Source organism: Emydura macquarii, unplaced genomic scaffold, assembly GCF_026122565.2.
Source record: "Emydura macquarii macquarii isolate MOO-44397 ecotype Brisbane River unplaced genomic scaffold, CSIRO-AGI_Emac_v2 contig_3530, whole genome shotgun sequence".
In the NCBI taxonomy this organism is placed as follows: Eukaryota; Metazoa; Chordata; order Testudines; family Chelidae; genus Emydura; species Emydura macquarii.
This window is the reverse complement of record NW_027133667.1, coordinates 1,278,583-1,298,723: the sequence shown is the minus strand read 5'-3', so window position 1 is coordinate 1,298,723 and position 20,141 is coordinate 1,278,583. Positions and strand designations below refer to the sequence as shown.

Genomic DNA, 20,141 nt, shown 5'->3' with positions numbered 1-20,141 from the left:
TAGATTTTATCTGATGTAGCTAATCAGCATCAACCCAAGATAGGGGGTGTAGTATTGACATCAACTAGCTACATCAAGGTAAAAACTACTTTTGCCTTGTCTACACTAGGGTTTTAAATCAAAATAGGCATTTTGGTGTAAATACACCTTTTTTGTCATTAAGTTTTAGTCCAAAATAAGAAAGGATCAGGCCTCGCAAGTGGAACTTGTTAAACTTCTGATATATGAGATGGTCCATAATTTGGCTGTGTTGGCTCGTTTGGCTAACGAGAATAAAAAGAAGGAAAAACGTATTTTTGTCACTAAAATAAGCACATGTGACTCTGAACTGATGCTATTAAGATTTACACCTGCCTGGTTTAAATGGGAAGGAGCGGGTTTATCAATATCTAAACAAGTTCCCTGGTTCTTCACTTTTTCTACCAGAGTTAAAACGGAAGAACATAGAACCCCATGACATCACACCTGTAGGAAGGTGCCGCTGCCCTTGCTCCAGGCTGGGGAAAGAAGGAGTCTTAGTAAGCTCAGTAAAGGCCATACATATAGTGTCTGAGATGGGGGTCTCCCCATACTGGTCTGAATCAGGGCAGCCCCCAGCTGGATTTCACCTCTCCCCTTCTTCATGGTACACTTTCGTAATTTCTTCTCGTTTTGTTAATGATCTGTTTTTGATAAGAGTGGATGACAATATGCCACACATCCTTTTGTTTATTTTAATCACTTTTACTCCTTGCAGTTGGAGGTCGCCAGCCTCATCTCCATAGAGCACGTCAAGACCATGGCTAGACAGTTCATCTATTTTAATACAACCAGCACTGTAAGTCAAAGAGGAGTCAGCTTTTTCCTGATGAACTTTTCTCTCTGATCCACTCATCCAGTTACTTTAGGTGCAAGGGATAGTTGTTGAGTCTCAGGCTCGTCTACACTAGAAAGGCTTTGCCAATCCAACTATTCCAGTGTAGCTATACCAGTAAAGCCTCCTAGTGAAGACACAGCTTTTACGAGCAAATGGAGTTCTTTTGATGGTATAGTTAAATCACTTCCCCAAAAGAAACTGGCTAAAGGACTCTTGTCCCACTATAGCTGAGTCTATGTGGGGGGTTTTGCTGGCATAGCTATGTCAATCAGCGGTGTGGATTTTTTCCACAATATAGATATGGCAACAAAACTTTGATCCTGTCTCTGTTCACCACTACAGAGGAACTTCCCATTGGAGTGAGGAAAATGCACAGCATGCCACTCCTAGAGTCCTTCAGGGCTCAACACTACGAAGGACACTTAGAAAATATAAATTATTGTTTGGACAGGTTTGTCAAGAAGGTCTACAATTTTATTTTTTAAGACTGAGCCAAATCCTAAGCTCCTTCTTCAGCCTTGTCTAGTCGAGGATAGCGGGGGGTGTTCTTAAAATGTGTTCACTAACATTTTAAATAACGTGTTTTTAAATACCTTTCATCACCAAGTGTAGACTGGTTTAACACCTTTAAAAATGTTTTAGTTGGTCATGATTAACCCAGCCAACACGTTTTTGAAGGTGTTTAAACCTGGCCTCACTAGGTGCCAAGTTCTGTTTAAAAACATGTACGCTAACCTGTTTTAAAACCGTACCATTTTCCTTAGCCTAGACATACCCTTAGTTTTCACTCAATATTTCATCAAGAAGATTCCCATTAATTTCAACTGGAGTTTACATGAGTAAGGACTGAGTGAAAACGTAAGCCAAATCCTGAGATCTTTACTTAAGTGGAAACAATAAGTCATATTTTTGTAAATTTCTAATCTCTAGCATACTTCTAAAAAATAGCGATGGCTCATGTGCTCTTAGTTTAAGATACAGTCCTTTAATCAGTGAGCTATACATTAGTCTGTTGAAAATGCTTTTGGTGTGCAATATGTTTTCAAAACAATACTATAGTACTTTTAATAAGTCAAGCTAATTGATATATGGAACTTCCTTGCATTGTTCATATGTATTAGTCAAAATTTTGTGTTATGGATTAAAATTAGATCTGTATAAATAATTTACCGAAGCAGAATAGCACAGAGGTCTGTCCAAATGTCAAGGGGCATGGATCGTATTCCTGAATTCTAGCCCGGGTTCTTCCACTAATTCAGTCTGACCATAGGCAGATCACAACCTCTCTCTCATTCTCCCCCCATCCATAAAATTGCGATGATACTCTGGACCCAATTCAATGCCCACTGAAGTCAATTGGAAGACTCCCACTGACTCCAGAGGACATTGATCAGGCCCTTAGTTACCTACTTCACAGGAGAGCTGAGAGGATTCATTAATTAGGCTCAGATGCTGCTATTATGTTTGTGGAGCTGATATCAGGTCAAAGGTGTAATGCATGTACACTTTTTACCTTTGAGGGTGTGAAAAATAAGATTCGCCAATTAACTAAACCAGGAAGCTAAACCATTTTATGGCTAAAAATAATGAAATTAGAACATTATGAGGTGTGGTAGTTTTCAAAAATGATTTCAAATTGTTTCATTCTGCAGGGACAAATCCTGGTGAATGGTGAAGAAACAGAAGAAATAGATATTGTTGCCAAAAATGGTCGAATATATACTCTTGCAGGTGTTCTTATTCCTCCCTCAATTGTTCCTATTCTACCACACAGGTGTGATGGGGGAAGAAGTGAAATTAAAATGGTAAGGAAAGTCAGTACAACAAGATTTAAGACAGTAGCCATTAAGTACTCCATGCATGGTACTTTAATCTCCTCTTTACTGCAACATCAGAGAAAGCACCAGAAAGTATGGTAACATTTTGGGTATGATACACAGCCCTGCAGATAGTACAACATGTAAACAGGTCAACTGCCAGCTAGAATCTCCCATGAGCACATTGCATCCCACCTCGAGTTCTCATCCAGTTTCTATAGTGACCTTTTAAAACCAGCTATCTTTCCAGTCAAACCATCTCCCTCCCAAAGTTTCACTTGTGTTTATACCAGTATGTAGCCACTTTTCATTCCCATGGTAACTATTTAAGAGCAACACTTTTCTTTTCATGAAGTGTGCAGAAAATATAGTTAAGTAAATACAAAATATGTCCATGCTCCATTTTGCACCTTATTTCCTCAGATTAGGAAACACAAAACTATCGTATATTTCAAATAACTGCATTCCCCACAGCATACAGTGGCCTGGTCCACACTGGTCGCGGATTTTGGCGGCAGTCGACGGGAGATACACAAGCTACGTACAGTAACTTGCGTATCTCCCGTCGACTTCCTAACATCTACTTACTGTGACGTCCCCACTGTGCTGTGCTGACAGGAAATGCCGTCCCGTCGACGCAGCACTACGCTACTTGCCAAGGTGGATTTACAGAGTCAACTTCCGTGTTCGATTGAGTGAGTCTTTACTGCCGCTCAATCGAACCCGCAAAATCGATCCGACACTGCCAGCAGTGCTGTCGGCAGTGTATACATAGCCTCAGTCTGGATAGCACATTATAGGACTTGTACATATGGAAGCAGTCAGATAGTCTGGTAAGGAGAAGAATGACTGTCAGGCAAATCTTTTTGTCTGCTATAGGGTGTTGTTCTGATCATCTATTGTTAGATCACACTCCAGTATATATCTGGGCCAAAGAAATTTCTGGCACAGTGATACAATATGACAAAACAATTATAATCTTCACTTACAACAATCCAAAAACACAACTCTGAAGCAAAACCTCAGCTGAACTGGACAGCATCCATTTATAATGAAATAAAGCAAAAGGTGATGCTAAAGAGCCATTAACCATAGCAATAACAACTAAGTGTCATGTGTGCGATATAATCATAAACCAAGCGTACCACCACACAACAGTTCCTGGCATGGAAATTGAGCAACAGCTAAAACACATTAGCATTTCAAATTCCTTAAAAGAAACCTTTTCACCTGAGTAGGATTTATTTCCCGCATTGATTAACACACAAGTTGTAACAATGATAGGTAATTTAAAGATGGAAATCAATGTTTTGTTTTGTACACAGAAAAAAAAGTAATCCAAAATAAAGCTACTGACCTTTTGTTACATCTGATATTTGCATACTGGACTGGGTATCAGAATACCTAGATTTTGTACTCATGTCTACTATGACTTGTGCAACTTCACCTCTCTGTACCTCAGCTTCCCTATCTGAGAAACAAGAATAATAATGCTTTGTAAGGTGCTTTGAAATATATGGATAAAAAGCACTATTATGTAGATTTATTATTATATTTATAAGAACTCAAAACTACAGACATCAACAAAACATGTGCATCCCTAACATCCTGATAATGGTTAACATTATTAGAGCTGAGCAAATGTTTCAGTTCAGAGGCCAAACAGGAGGGAAAAAAATTAAGTTGTTTTGGGTCAAACAAAATGTTTTGTTTACCCCCAAAATGAAGTTTTTTAACTTTTTTCTAAAATAAAATCAGGTAAAATTCAAAATGAAAAGTCATTTTGAATTAAAAAATCAAAACACTTCATTAAAAAAAAGTCTAACTGAAATTATTACACTTTTTCAAAATGCGTTTGTTTGTTTTCCTGATTGAAACAATTTGGCAAATTTGATGTGAATTCATTAAATGTTTTGGTCAACCCGAATCTGCATTTAAAAAAAAATAAAATTCCCCACTCTAGAACTATATCAGGATTCACGGTTGGTAAATATTCCCAGCTTCAAAATATTCTAATAACCCATAGTGACCTTCCAGTGTTGTTCCAGTCACTAACTGGCATACTTTAGTATCGTAAGAGCCAAAACGAGCTATTGAAATGTTTTTATATGAATTTCAGGAAGTGTGTAGGTTGTGCAAATTAACTGCACTGTCAGCAGCAAGTGAGGACATGTTAGCTAAGTCTGGGCTTGTAACAAAGACAAAGCACTATCTGGGAAAGTGAGCAAATAGGTGACTTGTGTGACATTGAACAGCAGAAATATTGGTACCATTAGAAAGAACTGTATGTTCTAAATAACTATGGGCCAGATGTACAAAAGTAAGGGGTTAGTGCGATTTTCAAAAGCTCCAAAGCAGATAAGGTGCCTAAATCACTTAGGAGCTTTTGAAAAAAATCACATTAGACACTTAGCTGCATCTTTAGGTGCCTAGATACCTTTGTAAATCTTCTGTTCTTATACAATACACATAACATTGGAGATGTGGAAATCCAAAACATGGAACATTTAAAGGCTTGATTCTCAGTTCTTTTACAAATAAAATTCCCACTGTGTCCCATGAGAAGTATGTGCACATAATTACTGCAGATCAGGCTCTTAAACATTATGGAACACAAGAAACATCTTGGACAATCACTCAGAAATTATTCTAATTTCTTTCTGAGATTGGTGTTGACATCATCAGTCACAAGTAGTCTAACCCAAGAGAGAACCAGGGAACCCTTTTCAAGCGTTGACAAACTCCATGTCCTCACTATATCATCATTATTAAAGCTGGGTGAAAATTTTCAGACAAAACTTTTTCAACAAAAAATGCAGATTCAGTGTCAACTGAAACATTTAGCAAATTTGTGTAAAAAATTTGCCAAATGGTTTTGGTTAAAAAATAATAATTCTGAAAAGATAGAAACATTTCTACATTTTCCAAAAAAGTTTCAAATGTCTCAATTTGAAGTGACCTTTTGCTTTGAATTCTACTTAATTTTAAAAAGGTAAGAAATCCTCAATAACAATATATTTCTAGTTCACCAAAAAAAAAATTTTAAAAATTGTTTTAGGTCATCCCCAAATGTTTTTATTAATAATTATAATTATTATTTTGGGGTTCAACCAACAAACCAAAAACTCAGTTATTCACACAGTTCCTGTCATTATTACATGTTGCGTTTGTATGACTCATCTTTAAACCAGCCAGTTGAATCTTACTTTTCTCATTACTGTAGCTGTTAGTCTCTGTCATGTCACACAGTGCTAAACTGATCATTTGTGACAGTGAGCTAAAAGGTGATAAGAAAAGGGTGATGATCATAGTTGCATTATGGCACAATATATAAGATTTATGCTATGGATGCAGAGAGAATATTTGTTTTTCTTTTCCGATGGATATACATGAGATAGATCTCAAGTTAGTTCACTAAGGTTGTCTTCCTGTGAGTTACATGAAATATCTCATAAATATTGAAATATACAATTAGGCCAGATCCTCAAATGGATTAAGTCAGTATTGGCTTCAATGAGTTATGCAGATTCACACCTTTTGAGAATCTGCCCCATTATGTGTGTGTGAATTGCTGAAACAGTCACTCTCCACTCCAGTTTAGAGAGGTGCCAGTTCTCCATGACAAAGTGGTCAGGAAAGAAAGGAATGGAAAAAGGGCCAGAAGACAGGGAAAGAAGGCAGATGGAAGCATGAAAAGATAAAAAATTACGTTCATTAGAGATTTGATAAAGCAGAATTCATAGTTCTGGTGCTGTTACTTAGTTCTGTGATTCATGACATAACTTAATTAAGTTTATCAGACTTCGCTATAGCTTTCCTAAATTGTGACTATTGTACTGTCTCCATTCAGGGTACCTGTGTAAAATGTTCAGTTTTCTACAGGAGCACTTGTCCAGGAAACTCAAAGCCCATAGTAAGTGACCTTTCCTATACAAATATTGCCAAACAGACTACGGTATTGTTTAAACTTGTATCTGTAATCAATTTTCTGCATTTGATTTCCCCAGTACAAACATTAACTGAGTTCTTCTACTCAGCATTTTATGGGAGTTAGTTGTCTCAGAGTTTTGTACTAGTACCCATCACTGCAGTACTTGGGCAACTCCCAAGTTAATTAAATTGGTATAGCAATGACCCAAATAGATTTCATGAAGTCTCCAACTCTTCTATCTTGAGCATAGGAAGCTCTGCTTGGGATAGCATTCTGTTTAGGAGTGTGGTGATTTTGTTTCCTCTTTTAGAGGAGGAAAGGCGTAAAGGAGGACAGTTGCTATATACTTTGCTTTGAGAATCTGTATGTGAAAAATAAGGGAGGATTCAGACTACGCTAGACCCAGACTTGCTAAAACATTCCCCTCACCCACAAAAGTAATGTGTTGCTTCTTTCCAGAGAGTTAATGCCATGTGCAATACTTGCAGTCGCACACATTTCCTAGCCTGTGATGCCCCCTACCCTTCACTTGCCCTTGTCATAACATGACCTGAGGGGTTGGGTGGGAAGGATGCACCAAGGAACCGAGATTCCATCCAGTAGTAGAAGTACCCAAGTACTTGCCAAGTACCCAAAGCAAGAACTACAGCCCTATGATGAAGGGGGTAAAATAAGGCCCAGCAATCTCCTGGACCCAGAACTATGCAGAGCAGACCCACACAAGCATGCACATACACACGCACGCATGCACACACGGGGGCACTAGGACCAAGGTAGCTCCTCCCCTCTTATCAGAGACTCCAGATGGTAGGGGCAGAAGGAGCCAATGCGAGGACCTCTGGACACACAGAACTTTCTCGTTTCGATTGGATGTTCTCTGCCCTGTGCTGATTGGCTGTTTGCTCCAACCTACTTCCTTTCTTAGTGTCTTCACCACACCTGCCCCTTCACTCCACACCTGCCTGTCTTGCCCTCTTCTCCCCAGCCCTGTCCCTCTTACCTCCTTTCCCTTCCCATTTAGCTGATCCCCTCCAAAGTAAACCCACCCCTCCCCAAAAAATCAGAGAACTAACATGACATCTTCTGTCATCATACTGTTCAGTCTGTGTTCTACCCCTTCCCCCACCTTATGTCTGTCTTGTCAATTTACACTGTAAATTCTTCAGGACAGGGATCTTTTGTTATTGTGTATTTGTACAGTGCCTAGCACAATGAGATCCCTCTCTTGGCTGGCTCTTAAACATTGCCATAATAAACATGATTATTACTATTATCAATAGTAATAATAAATGTACACATGCTTTGGAACCAATAGAAAGCTTTCATCTGTTTTGTCTTTAAAAGCGCTAATCATTTCTGGCAGTGTATTTTTCCATATACAAAACTCACATATTACTGTCAAGAGATTTTTGTTCTCCATATATCAGAATTTACCTGTATGTACAATATGGTAAAGATCCGACCACAGATTAAAAAATAAGGAAGATATGTGAAACTCAAAATATCAATAGAAAAAAAATACACAGCCTGTTCACCAATTAAATTGTTCCCTAACATTTTGGTTGTGTTGCAGTATTGAATATCTACCTGGAAATATGTTTATGTTTTATTTCTGTTCTAGGCTTTTTCAAGACGTAGATGTGTTTATGAAGCCCTGTCCTATCCCAAAACGGGTTGTGCTAGGTACTGCAATGTAACAATAAAGGTAAGGAATTGTACAAGGTTCATACAGAAATCAGCCCAAATGCTGCTGTTGGTCTTTGCTAATTTTGGACGTGTGCAGCATCTAGAGGTCTCCAGTGTACATATCCTATCATAGTTCTTTGAGCAAAAAGTACCAACCAGATACACTTAGCTCCACCGCTGATACTATCCTTTTACTACTTGAAATAGCTCCTCTCCATTCTGTATGTTTACCTCCGCTCTTCTGCTGGCGTTTTGTAGCTGCCACACATTTTTATTTCGAACTTTCCTATGTTATAACAACTCGGGTTCTCTTTCTTTGTAATTTCAACACCTCCCAAACACTTTTCATTGTTTCATATGGCTGCATCTATGAAGGACCGCACAGTTTGACAATTAGCAACACTAGTTGTATATATTCTTCCAAGACTTCACATGCTGCTCACTGGCAATAAACAGCTAAATGCTTGCAAGGATTTCACTCCATTTTGCCTTCTTTGGTAGGTCTAATCCTTACAAAAATGGTCAATCACAATCAAGTATCAGTAATTTTCTGCATTCCTCTTTCCTGTACTTTCTGGGTGTTATGATACATATTAGGTGCAAAAAATCTGCAAATCTCTAAACCAAGAGAGGCCTTCAGTCTGGACCCATGCTTCCCTATGAATTAGCCATGCATATAAGCTCTCACTCCAACCCAGTTTCCATGCTCTTATATTTGTGAATCAGCAGAGCAGCCCAATTCTTGAATAAAAAAATGGACACAGGAAATAATTATTTAGGGCTAGGTTAGACCAGATGTGGATGCACATCTGTGGGAGAAGCAGATGAAGAGGAAGTAAGGAGTCTACCCCTCAGTGAACGGCCCACCTATGGGCTGAGCAGAATTGCAGTCCCTGATCACAGGAGTGCAGGCACTGTCCTTTTGAGTGCACAGCACCCCAGAGCATCAGACAGTTGTCTGGGTCATAACTCCTTCTCCACATGGCCATAAAGCTCAGAGCAGCATGGCTGCTTGTGCATTCTGTCACACACTAAGAAACTTTAGAGACTGACACTGGGACAATGTCACACCGGGTCAACCACAGTGCAGGGCTCTGCTAAACTAGTTCAGTCTAGCCCTGAATGATTTGGTCTGTCCCTCAAGCTTTCAGATGGAGGAACTAAAGGGTTACTTTCCATGCATGTGATGGGATCCCCTAGGGTGCAACCTGGAAACTGTGGAACCACTGAGCCTTCTGGGCTCCCTCTCACCCTGTGATGCTGTGTCAAGCTGCAAACCTCTAGCAGGCATTGCACTTCCACAGACATTCACAGTCAGGGACACATCCAACTGAATTACATGAAGGCTTTCCCTATCAACTCACAAACCAACAATAGAGAGGCACCAGCCAACTCCCCCCAGTTTTTCAGCACTATGTGCCAGAACTGTTAGTCTTGCTCTGGTCAGAAGCCTGACCGGAGTAAGTTCATTAGCCAGTTTGCCCCTCCCTCAATGTAAAGAGGATACACACCAGCCTTTGTAATTGAGCTGAGATTTCCCAAACACTTCAGCCAAAACACACTGCTTTAGGTAAAATTATAAAACAGATTTATTAACTACAGAAAGATATATTTTAAGTGATTATAAGTAGTTGGCATGAAAGATCAGAATTGGTTACTTTAAGAAATAAAAGTAAAATTCGTAGTCTAACTTCTATAAACAATTCAGGATTTAAATCAAGTGAAGTCTCACCCTGATAGTACAAACAGGTCACAGAGCTTCAGTACACAGACTGGAATGCTTCTCCAGCCCAGGACCTCCTCTCCAGTTCAAAAGACTTTGTCCTTTAGATGTTTCTTCTAGGTGTTGAGTTGTGGGGAGAGAGAAGCCAAGAGATGAAGTCACTTCTCCTCTTTTATAGCTTCTCTAGCTTGCTGGAAAGATCTTATGCTATAACGATAGAGGTTCGCCCCCACGGGTCAAGCAGTCTCCATTGTCTATGGGCTTCCTCTGTGAAGTCTTCCTTGTAAACAGTTTTTGAGTTAGTGGATTCTCTCCTTGATGGGTGTTGGTTAGCCATTACCATTGTCTGGCTATCCCATTGTTAGACCTGAAAGGCTTGCTGTAAGTGTTTCCCACTTCACAAGGTAGTTTAGTAAGATATAAAGCAATACTTCATAACTTCACATAGAACAATAGCACACACAATTTATCAGGATATTAATGTTTAGTGGATCAAGATTTTTAAAATGATCCCTCACAAGGCATACTTTGTACAAAACATATCAATTATATGATGGTGAATAATGGAGTTCTGGGGTGTTGCTTTGAGACAGTGTGTCACAATGCCATGCAGCAGTACATGCTTTACTTCACAGGAACCGAAGTGTTGCAAAGGCTTCTATGGTCCAGACTGCAATCAGTGTCCAGGAGGCTTTTCCAAACCCTGCTCAGAAAATGGACAGGTAAATGGAGCAACCAACAGCATATTGCACTTCTGTGGAGGTGGGGACAGGCTGGGTTGAGGAGTCTCCAGAGCCCCTTGATCCCTTAGCACATAACAAACATGTAAATATTGCCAGAGGTGCACACTCTGCTTATCTATGTTGGCAATATGGGCGTCAGACTCTGACATGGGGGGGAAAGATGGTGGAACCCTCCAGACATCTAAAACATCCAATTCTGTGGTTTTAAGGCACTGTATTGGGCATGGTTGGGATTTTAAGTGACCCACTCTGGTACCCAGGGTTGTCTGAGGCAAAAATAACCTCCCCAAAAAGTAATAATTTTAGCTTTAAAATTGAGAAGGAGGATGGAATTAAGGGCATATGGGCTCAGGGAAGAAACAAGCTGTAGGAAAGTTTTCACAAGAAGAAATATTTATTATTTGGTTGAGTTTCTTCTTACATTTAAAGAGAGCACTGTTACAATCATAGTATAGACAGGCCCAAGTCAGTTATACAACCTTTCCCTCAGGGAGTACAAAAAAAGGACTATTTTAACATTCATATATTAATCCTATATCTTCTATGTTGCAGTGTATGGATGGAATGAAAGGAAATGGAACCTGTATTTGTACTGCTGGATTTCAAGGATCCCATTGTCAGTTCTGTTCAGACCCTGATAAATATGGCCCTCAGTGTGACAAAAGTAAGCACAGCTGCACCCTCCTCCACTGACACTCTATGGATAACATTTTAGAAGACAAGAGGTTGTTTGTATTACAATAAGAGCTAACTGATAGTGGTATACTCTCTGTAGAAGGCCTTTGGGGCTAGGCTAATTTCATATGGTTTCCAACAAAGCCCATTGAAATCAGTGGAAAGGTTTCCATTGACTACATTGGGCTTTAACTTGGACTCAGATTGCCTTACATTAATTGCTCTTTTTCATGTCTGCCTTCCTTTGCATGATTACCTAAACAGGTAAACAGACAAAATCCTCCGCCTTAACATTTATTTCCATTCTGGGATTGTCCACAAATGTAATAGCAGTGTCTAAATACGTATGAAGACACAGTCACTGTCCTGAAGGAAAAAAACGCACAATCGAAGGATATTTTAAATGATATAGGAATCAGATTCAGATCAACTTTACACATCATTGTTATTAGATAACTACTGTGTATCTTAATGTAGGGTTCAGAGTAAAAAAGAAAAATGTCATATGGCAATATGGTTTTTCCACTGTAGGTTTCAATATTGTCACATGTGCTGTAAAATGAGAGACAATAGACTAAATAAAATGAAATATACAGACATTCATCCTGTATCTATAAATTACATAATTATCCATGGCTTTTTGGCTACAGTCTATTGTATGCAAAAAGCACTTTCCCCTAAGGCTTAGACTATGTCCACACAGGGATAAAAAACATATGGCTGTCCCATGTCAGCTCAGACTTGGGCCGTGGGGCTAAAACTTGCTGTGTAGATGTTCAGCCTAGGGCTGCAGTTTAAGCTCTGAATACTCCACTCTCACAGGATCCCAGAGCCCAGGGTTCCAGCCCTAGTCTGAGTGTCCACACAGCAATTTTTAGCCCCACAGCCTGAGGCCTGCAAGCCTGAGTCAGCTGACCTGGGCCAGCTGTGGGTTTTTTATCCCCATATAGACATGCCTAAGAGGACACTAGGCCTTCCATAAGATGATGTAAGGTCAGAGGCTGAAGCACAGATACTTTAAAAAAATAGAATATTGAGAGCTTTTTGTGACTTGATTCTGCAAATTCATACACATTTACTTCGAGTAGCTCTGTGACTTCAGCAGGACTGCTCATAGGCATAAAGTTAAGTATGTGGATAAATCCTTGCAGGATCAGGGGCTTCGAGTTTGTAAAAGTTTAGTAATTTTGTTTGATCTACATTAAATGTAATCATTTTATTCTTTTCAATCCAAGATATGATGTTGTGTGCCTGCTTCACCAGCTTCTAGAGAGAACTTTACATTCCAGTGTGAGACAGGTGTGCTATAAAAATATGAAGAATATCATGTATTATTACCCTTAAAAGGCAACTGAAAATATATGGATACGGTAAAAGAATGCCACAAAGATTTTTTTGAAAGGTGTGACACTAAAAATATAGGAGTTTAGATTTTGGAAAGAACGAATGTGAAATATTTAAGAAATGCCATATAGGGACATATATCTTTTTCAATTGTTTAATTTCACATTTCATTTTTTCCCCCTACAGAGTGTCTGTGTGTTTATGGGAAGTGTGATAACAGAATAGACAGTGATGGAATCTGCCTTGCCGGATCATGCAGAAGTGGATATGCTGGGAAACTCTGTGATAAGCAGATAGTTCCATGTGGGCCTTTTGTGCAATTCTGTCATGCACACGCCAATTGTCAGCTTAGTAATGGTGCCACGAGGTAGGTCAGTTACTTACATCTAACTAATACTACGTTTGCTATAACACTTTCAAAATCAAACTACAGGATTGGCATTTTCTGTTTCAAAATAACACTTCACACGACTATACAAACCTTAATCTTTATGCTAATACTATAAGATGGTATGTGCATATTACTTTCATTTTAAAAGGTGAGAAACAGAGGCAGAAAAGTGAAGGGACCTACCCAAAGCCAAGCAGTGAGTCATTTGCCAAGCAGGGATTAGATCTCAGCATTTGATTCCCAGTTCTGTGCTCATTTCTACATCTTATACATAGATTTTTCCAACCTAGAGATCAATATGTTTGAGCTTGTAAAACTGCAGAAGTAAAAGGATAAGTCAAAAGTGTCAAAGTTATTTAGGAATCTAAGTTTCATTTTCAAAAGTGCCTGAATATCTTAGGAGCCTAAATTCATTGACTTGCAATAAGACAGGCTAAATACCTAAATAGGTATTGAAAATGGGGTGTCAGTGCATATGAACATTTTGTGCAGTGTGCTTTTCTGATGTTCATTCTTAACCATGTATATATTTGAAATGGCATGGTATCTTCTATGTTACTGAAAGAAAGGACTTCTCTGGTTTGTATTCTATTCAGACCTATAAAGTTCACCATTGTATGGAGACATTTAGAGTAGAAAGTAAGGTCAGGGTACATTTTATTTCCCATCTCACATATAAATACAGAATAGCTCCCACATGTTTCATTATATTACATGATCCTGTATTTGGGGAAAAAATGAGCACTACAGTGGTTTGCATAATTAAGCCAAAGCTAAATAATTTTAAGCAGCCTGTAATTTAGACAATGTGTTAAATGAAAAATAGTACCAAAAATCAATCCAGCTTAATTTTACAAGTGTCCTATCATGCAAAGTGATTTAATAAAACCTTGTTTTTATAGCTGTGTTTGCAAACCTGGATATGAGGGAGATGGAACAACCTGCAGTGAAGTAGATCCTTGTGCTATTTTAGTTCAAGGTGGTTGCAATATCAATGTAAGTATATGATTTCTTACAGAATGAATCACTTCAGAGCAGTGTTTCTCAGCCTGAGGGTTGTGGGACGGGTTTGGGGGGTTGCAAAGGAAGGTAAGAAAACACATTTGTGTGCCAGATCAAAGTTTATTTTTACCTAGAAAAACTATAAGTTCGCTCTTTACAAATTATGAGTCTCACAGACTCCTTTAATGAGACACTTGTGCTTGTTTTATACCAGCTAATTTTTTAAGTTGGGTTGAATTGAAGAAACATTCAGCAGCAAGTCATTCTCCACGGATAATTTATTTCATTGCTTTCTTTTTAATTGCAACCAGTGATGAGAATCCCAATTCACATAAGTATGACGTTGCAAACGGGACTGAAACTTTCAAAAGTTCAGTTGCACGTCAGGATACTCATTCTTCTGCGTCATCCAAAATGTGCATATGCCTTCTGGAGGAAATAAACACTGAAGCGTATTATCAGATGAAAGCTCGATCAGTTTATTTTGTAGGCTTCCCGTAAATTCTATTCTTTTGTTGAATGAATTAATGATCACCTCTTGCCTAGTTCTTCATCATCAAGTGGGAAGTAATCCTGGAGCTGCTTTCTAAGTTCAAGTATATTTTCAACCATAATGTTTTTTAGTTTTTTTATGTCCACACTCTTGTCATGAGCAATCAATTTCATGAACTCGCAACACAGAGGAAATGACTCAAAGTTTCAATTCTGAAGCCGAGCAGACCAGGGTCCAAGCTTCTTTCCAAAGGCTCTCACTTTGTCTCCCAACGCAATTTTGTATCGTCCTTAAAAACTCATCCAACTCATTCAGATGACTGAAGACGTCTACTAAGTAAGCCAACTGAAGAAGCGATGACGGGTCACTGAACAATTTAGCAAAAGGAGACCCTTGATCCTAAGTACTTTGGCTCACAATTCAAAAGGTCTGCTTAATGCTTTTCCCCACGAGGGCCACCTCACTTGAGTGTGCAAGAGAAGACTTTTATGAAGTGCACCCATTTCATCACATAAAGCTGCCAAGAGGCAAGCTGATAGAGGACGGCTTTTTATGAAATTCATAAACTTTTACAGATTCATCAAGCACCTGACAACTCAACAGGCATTCCTTTTACAGCAATTGCTTGCTGATGTAAGAAGCAATGGGTCCAAATTTCATGCAGCATTATGGTTTTTAGTCTTGCAACAAGCCCGCTATTCTTGCCAGTCATTGCTTTGGCACAGTCCCTGCATATAGCAATACATTTTCCCCATCGATTTCAAAATATTCGGTAGCTTCAACAAACGTGTTCAATAGACATTCACCAGTCATGTGACTAGGCAGCGCTTTACAGAAAAGCATATTTCCTCAACAGTAGCATCTGAAATATATCTAACGAAAGCTAAGAACTGTGCTGAGCCTGAAATACCTGTTTATTCATCAAACCGAACAGCTAAGAATTCACACCATTTTAACTTTTCTTTCAACTGCTCACACATCATACACCTTGAAACTGTATCATTTGATAAAGGAATAGCTTTAAGCTTATTTAACTCTTCCTGGCCAAGCATGCTTGTAACCATGTCTAATTCTGCAGGAAGTATGAGATTCTCAGCTATTGTATGTGCCTTACATGTTTGTGCAATATGAGGTGACACGAGATATAAAGCTTCAAGAGCATTTTACTGATATTACTTGTGTTCAACATCAGCATTTGCTGGCTATTCAATTTTCTCTTAAAGACCTCAAAAGGCTTGTTCTTTAACAATGGATGTTTATTTTCCAAATGCCGAATTGGTTTAGAAGGTTTCACGCTTTCAGCACTTAGCACTTCACCACACACAACACAATGAGGTTTATTTTCAGTTGCTGTGAAACCATACATTAAATAGCTGCAATCAGATTTTCTGCACTTGGCCTTCACTCCTTCATTCTGTGAAGTACCTTGTTGAGCTCTCTTTAAAAACTTATCCATTGCACAACAAGACCTCACTGACAAGTGCAGCATGCATTATTTGCTAGCCACGAAAAACAACACCACTGTCTGGATGGGAAGCAGCAGTGAGCTCAGGTGGTTGCATGAAATCACGTGGTTGCGTGAAGCCCACTGCTATTAATTACAGCATATTTTGGGGAGTTTAGTAATCTCTCTGCTAACACAAAAAGGTATAGGAACTGAAATTACTCAATATATTTGCGTACATTTGTAATATTACGTTTATTAACATTGGTGGGCCAGTATTATTCATAATTTACTTAATGATATTTAACTTCGGGGATTACAGTTTTTTCAAGTCATAGGGAGGGTTATAATGTATTTATTGTTTTTAGTCCAAAGGGGTCACCAGCACAAAAAGGTTGAGAAACACTGCTTTAGAGGAAATCTAAGGAAAGGCAAGGAATACCAATAAGAAACATTTGCATATGTAAATTCTGAATTTCCCAGCCAAGTTCAGATCCTTCCCATAGTTAAAGTTCTTACCTTTACAGTTGCATTGCTATGAAAATTGCTGTCACTTATGTAGTCATTATGCCCAAAGATGAATGCCACACAGCTTTCATAAGGAGTTCAGTAACATTCTTAAGATAACCCAACGTAAAATCTTCCTTCAAAGCAGTAGACCCATGGACTGACATCTCTCTACACCCCTAGGCCCTCCTCTTCCATAATGAAGCTAAAGCTATGGTGATGAGGGAATCTTTCTCCTCTTTAGAGATGGCAGATCAGGATCTACTATAAGGAAGCCCATAACTAGTACAGGGTTTTAAGCATTGGATTTTAAAAGTATTTTCTCCATTTAAATTGTCAGATCAAATTCAGGTCAAGTTATTAGTGACCTAAAGTTATTTATTATCTTCTGATGACTGTTTGGAAGCCAGCGTATGTGAAATACATTGCTAGTTGCATCATAGTTAGCAGTGCACAGGTATCCACATAACACACACAGATTTGATTCAGTGATCGGATACCTTCACACCTTATAAAGGTGGTTTCTCCTCCCCGCCAAGTCAGGGCTGAGACAGTGACAGGGCGTGTGGAAAAGCTTTCACTGCCTGCCACTGCCTCCTGTGGATAAAGGGGGACATGAAGTTCCAGGGCTGTAACTATTCACCAGCACTAAAGAAATCCATGAAAATATTAAAGGGGGGAAAAAAGAGTTTGGTTCTCTTCATAGCCAAAAATTCCATCTCCATTCCAGCATGTCCTTTTGCAAGCTGTCCATTTTAAGATGATGGTTGGTGTCAATTAAACTTGAGATTGACTTGTTTACTCTGACATATCCCCACAGGCAGAATGTATTAAAACAGGCATTGGAACGCATACATGTGTATGCCAGCCAGGATGGACTGGGAATGGAAGAGATTGCTCAGAGATCAACAATTGTCTGCTACCAAATTTCAGAGGGTGCCATGACAATGCTACCTGCATATACATAGGGCCAGGTCAGGTAAGTTATGCTCATATTTTCCTGCACTCTCTCTAAATCATTCTGCTGCCTAACTACTACTTTCTACTTCATCTCCCACTCCCTGTGTGTTCCCTCTTCCATGCAACCTCACGTACCTGGAAAAGCCACCCACATCTTATGTCCCACATCTCACAGGAGTAGGGGCAAGAAACCTAAGTGGTTTTAAGATGGAGCTTGATAAATTTATGAAGGGTTTATATGACAGGGTTGACAGAGATAGCAGAGGTCTGGAATTGATGATGCAGGAGGTCTCTTCAAGTCCTATGTTCTTATGTCCCAAATGACTACCCTTCTCTACATTCTAAATCTTGTCTTGAAACTCACTTCTTCTGAAAAAACTTAGAAACATTAATTGTCTATTGAAATAAACTGTACTTTATTCTTTAGTTATTTACAACTATTCAGAAAAATAAAATAAAAAACCCTTTCATAATCCATGAACGCTAATTATCTCTCTAGGATATTTCTAGACCACTCGTATATAGTTTTTAAATCACTAATTCTTTTAAACATCTATGCAGGGCACACTGAGGGACTACCCTTTCCCCATGAATGATGCCAAAAGATCAAACACTTCAGCTCCACCATGTGCAGGGCCTCAACTTACTGGTATTAGTGTTGGGCGTGAAACAGAAGATTCAGAGTTTCAGTACAAGCCCTTTAGTAGGTTTAAAGTACAAAGGGACAGATCCTCAGCGTGTGTAAATTGGTGTCACTCCACTGAAGTCGATGGAGCTATGTGGATAAATACCATCTGGAAATCTGATCCATAGTGTTTAGAAGATCTACAATGTTTTAATCAGTTTTATTTTATTACCTTGTTTTGTTGGAATGGTAGAATGACTGCGAATGCAAGGATGGATTTCGGGGGAATGGAATTGAATGTGAACCAATAAACTCTTGTTTGGACCAAAATGGAAAGTGCCATCATCTGGTGAGTTAATTATTCTCTGAACAAAATATTCAAACAATATTTTTTTACTGTATGCATCAGTGAATAATATTTTTTCCATGGACATGAGAATTAATGGGATCCCAATAGAGCTAAAGTGACGCAGCCCATGTTATCAGATGTTTAAAGATGAGTCGAGTGCATGAAAACGTCCTTCAGTGTCAGGTGAAGTCTTTGCTGATATTCAGATAGATCCTTATTCAGTTTTTCCACTGAGATCCGTTAGCATTTCCCTGATTGATAATTGAGTAAGGCCCCAACAATTTGGTCTGTGAAGAAGAATGGGAAGTTGGTCTCCATGTTCTGTCTTATCTAGAGGAGTGGGGTTTTTTGTTTTGTTTTGTTTGTTTAGTATCAGCAAAGCAACATGAAGACAAAGAGACAAATTCTCTGCTGCTGTAAATTGGTGCAGATCCATTGAATTTATACACCATAGAATAAGTTCTTTTTGGTTACTTACAATAGCTACTTAGGAGTTCAGTTATCCCATTCACCATTCAAATATACCAGAAGAAATAGTTTAGTAGTCCCATCATCAGGTCTAATGATACATAGACTCTCAGGAGCCATAGTTTCAAATTTCATCAGGATATACTCATTCATTCAAGGGGAATATGTTTAGTACAATGCAATTTACTTTGTGGGTCTCAAATCAAGATCCAGTTTGTTTTTCCCAGACAGTTAAGATACTTCATGGCCTTTCTTCCCAGTATCTTTAGCTACAATTTCTTCTCTCCACACCAGAAGCACCTGCTCAGTACGGTACTGTGGGATTCGTCAAGATGTGACATGCTATACTGCATAAGGAGTTTTTTTTGTTTTTAATTGGAACTGTTTTGGATTATTTATTGCAAATAAGTTACTTGATCAATTTAGCCTTTCATTTCTGTTCCGAAATTATCTGCAAACAGCTTTGGTATGCATGATTTTGTAATTCACAATAGTTTGACAGTTTATACAGTTTATGGGTTTTTCACTAACAGTTCTCTGCTTATTCATCATTTGTGGTATGTGACTGATTCTCTAAATTGTAAAGTATTTTTTCTGGTACTATGACTGGATAATAATACTTTCTAAGGGGAGGAAAATAAAGGTTCTTATATGTGCACAAATCTCCTAGTTTGCATGCAAATATGAGAATTTGCTCAAACAGCAGCCGTTCTCCAAATATTTGCATGAACAAAATCTTAGCTGTGCAAATATTTGTGATTACCAAATTAAAAGGGGCACAAACATGTTTGAACCCTTTTGTGAATCTTGTTGTGAAGTACTCTCTTAGTTCTGTTATTTATTAATAAATAGGGTTAAATAATGGAGGTCCAGGATACAAGAAACATAGAAAACTGCATTTCACCACCCTGCTTCTGGTTTCATGCACTTCCATCCAATTTTGGCTACTCAGACAAGACCCAGTACTAGAAAGCAGAGGATGCTATTTTCCTGGGAGACATGGACATCCATTAAAGTTACACACCCCTAATAGTTGCAGGATTGACTTTGCAGAGGTGCAGTATGATGCATGCAGCATACATTGACTTCAGTTGGAGTGGTGGGTGCTCAGCACTTCTGAAAGTCAG

The 20,141-nt window shown here is 38.7% G+C and overlaps 1 protein-coding gene and 1 long non-coding RNA gene across 3 annotated transcripts in view; one reads left to right on the top strand and one right to left on the bottom strand.

Annotated features, from left to right (window-relative positions):
* Positions 1-20,141, top strand: part of STAB2 (stabilin 2) — a 128,585-nt gene that overhangs the window by 41,163 nt on the left and 67,281 nt on the right. The window contains exons 17-26 of the mRNA XM_067536088.1: positions 737-817; positions 2,509-2,661; positions 6,524-6,586; positions 8,226-8,309; positions 10,649-10,735; positions 11,309-11,420; positions 12,962-13,142; positions 14,069-14,162; positions 17,433-17,591; positions 18,451-18,546. Of these exons, the coding sequence (XP_067392189.1) occupies positions 737-817; positions 2,509-2,661; positions 6,524-6,586; positions 8,226-8,309; positions 10,649-10,735; positions 11,309-11,420; positions 12,962-13,142; positions 14,069-14,162; positions 17,433-17,591; positions 18,451-18,546 (1,110 nt within the window). The remainder of the gene's footprint in view (positions 1-736; positions 818-2,508; positions 2,662-6,523; positions 6,587-8,225; positions 8,310-10,648; positions 10,736-11,308; positions 11,421-12,961; positions 13,143-14,068; positions 14,163-17,432; positions 17,592-18,450; positions 18,547-20,141) is intronic.
* Positions 1-20,141, bottom strand: part of LOC137145381 (uncharacterized) — a 93,165-nt gene that overhangs the window by 61,350 nt on the left and 11,674 nt on the right. The window lies entirely within an intron of this gene.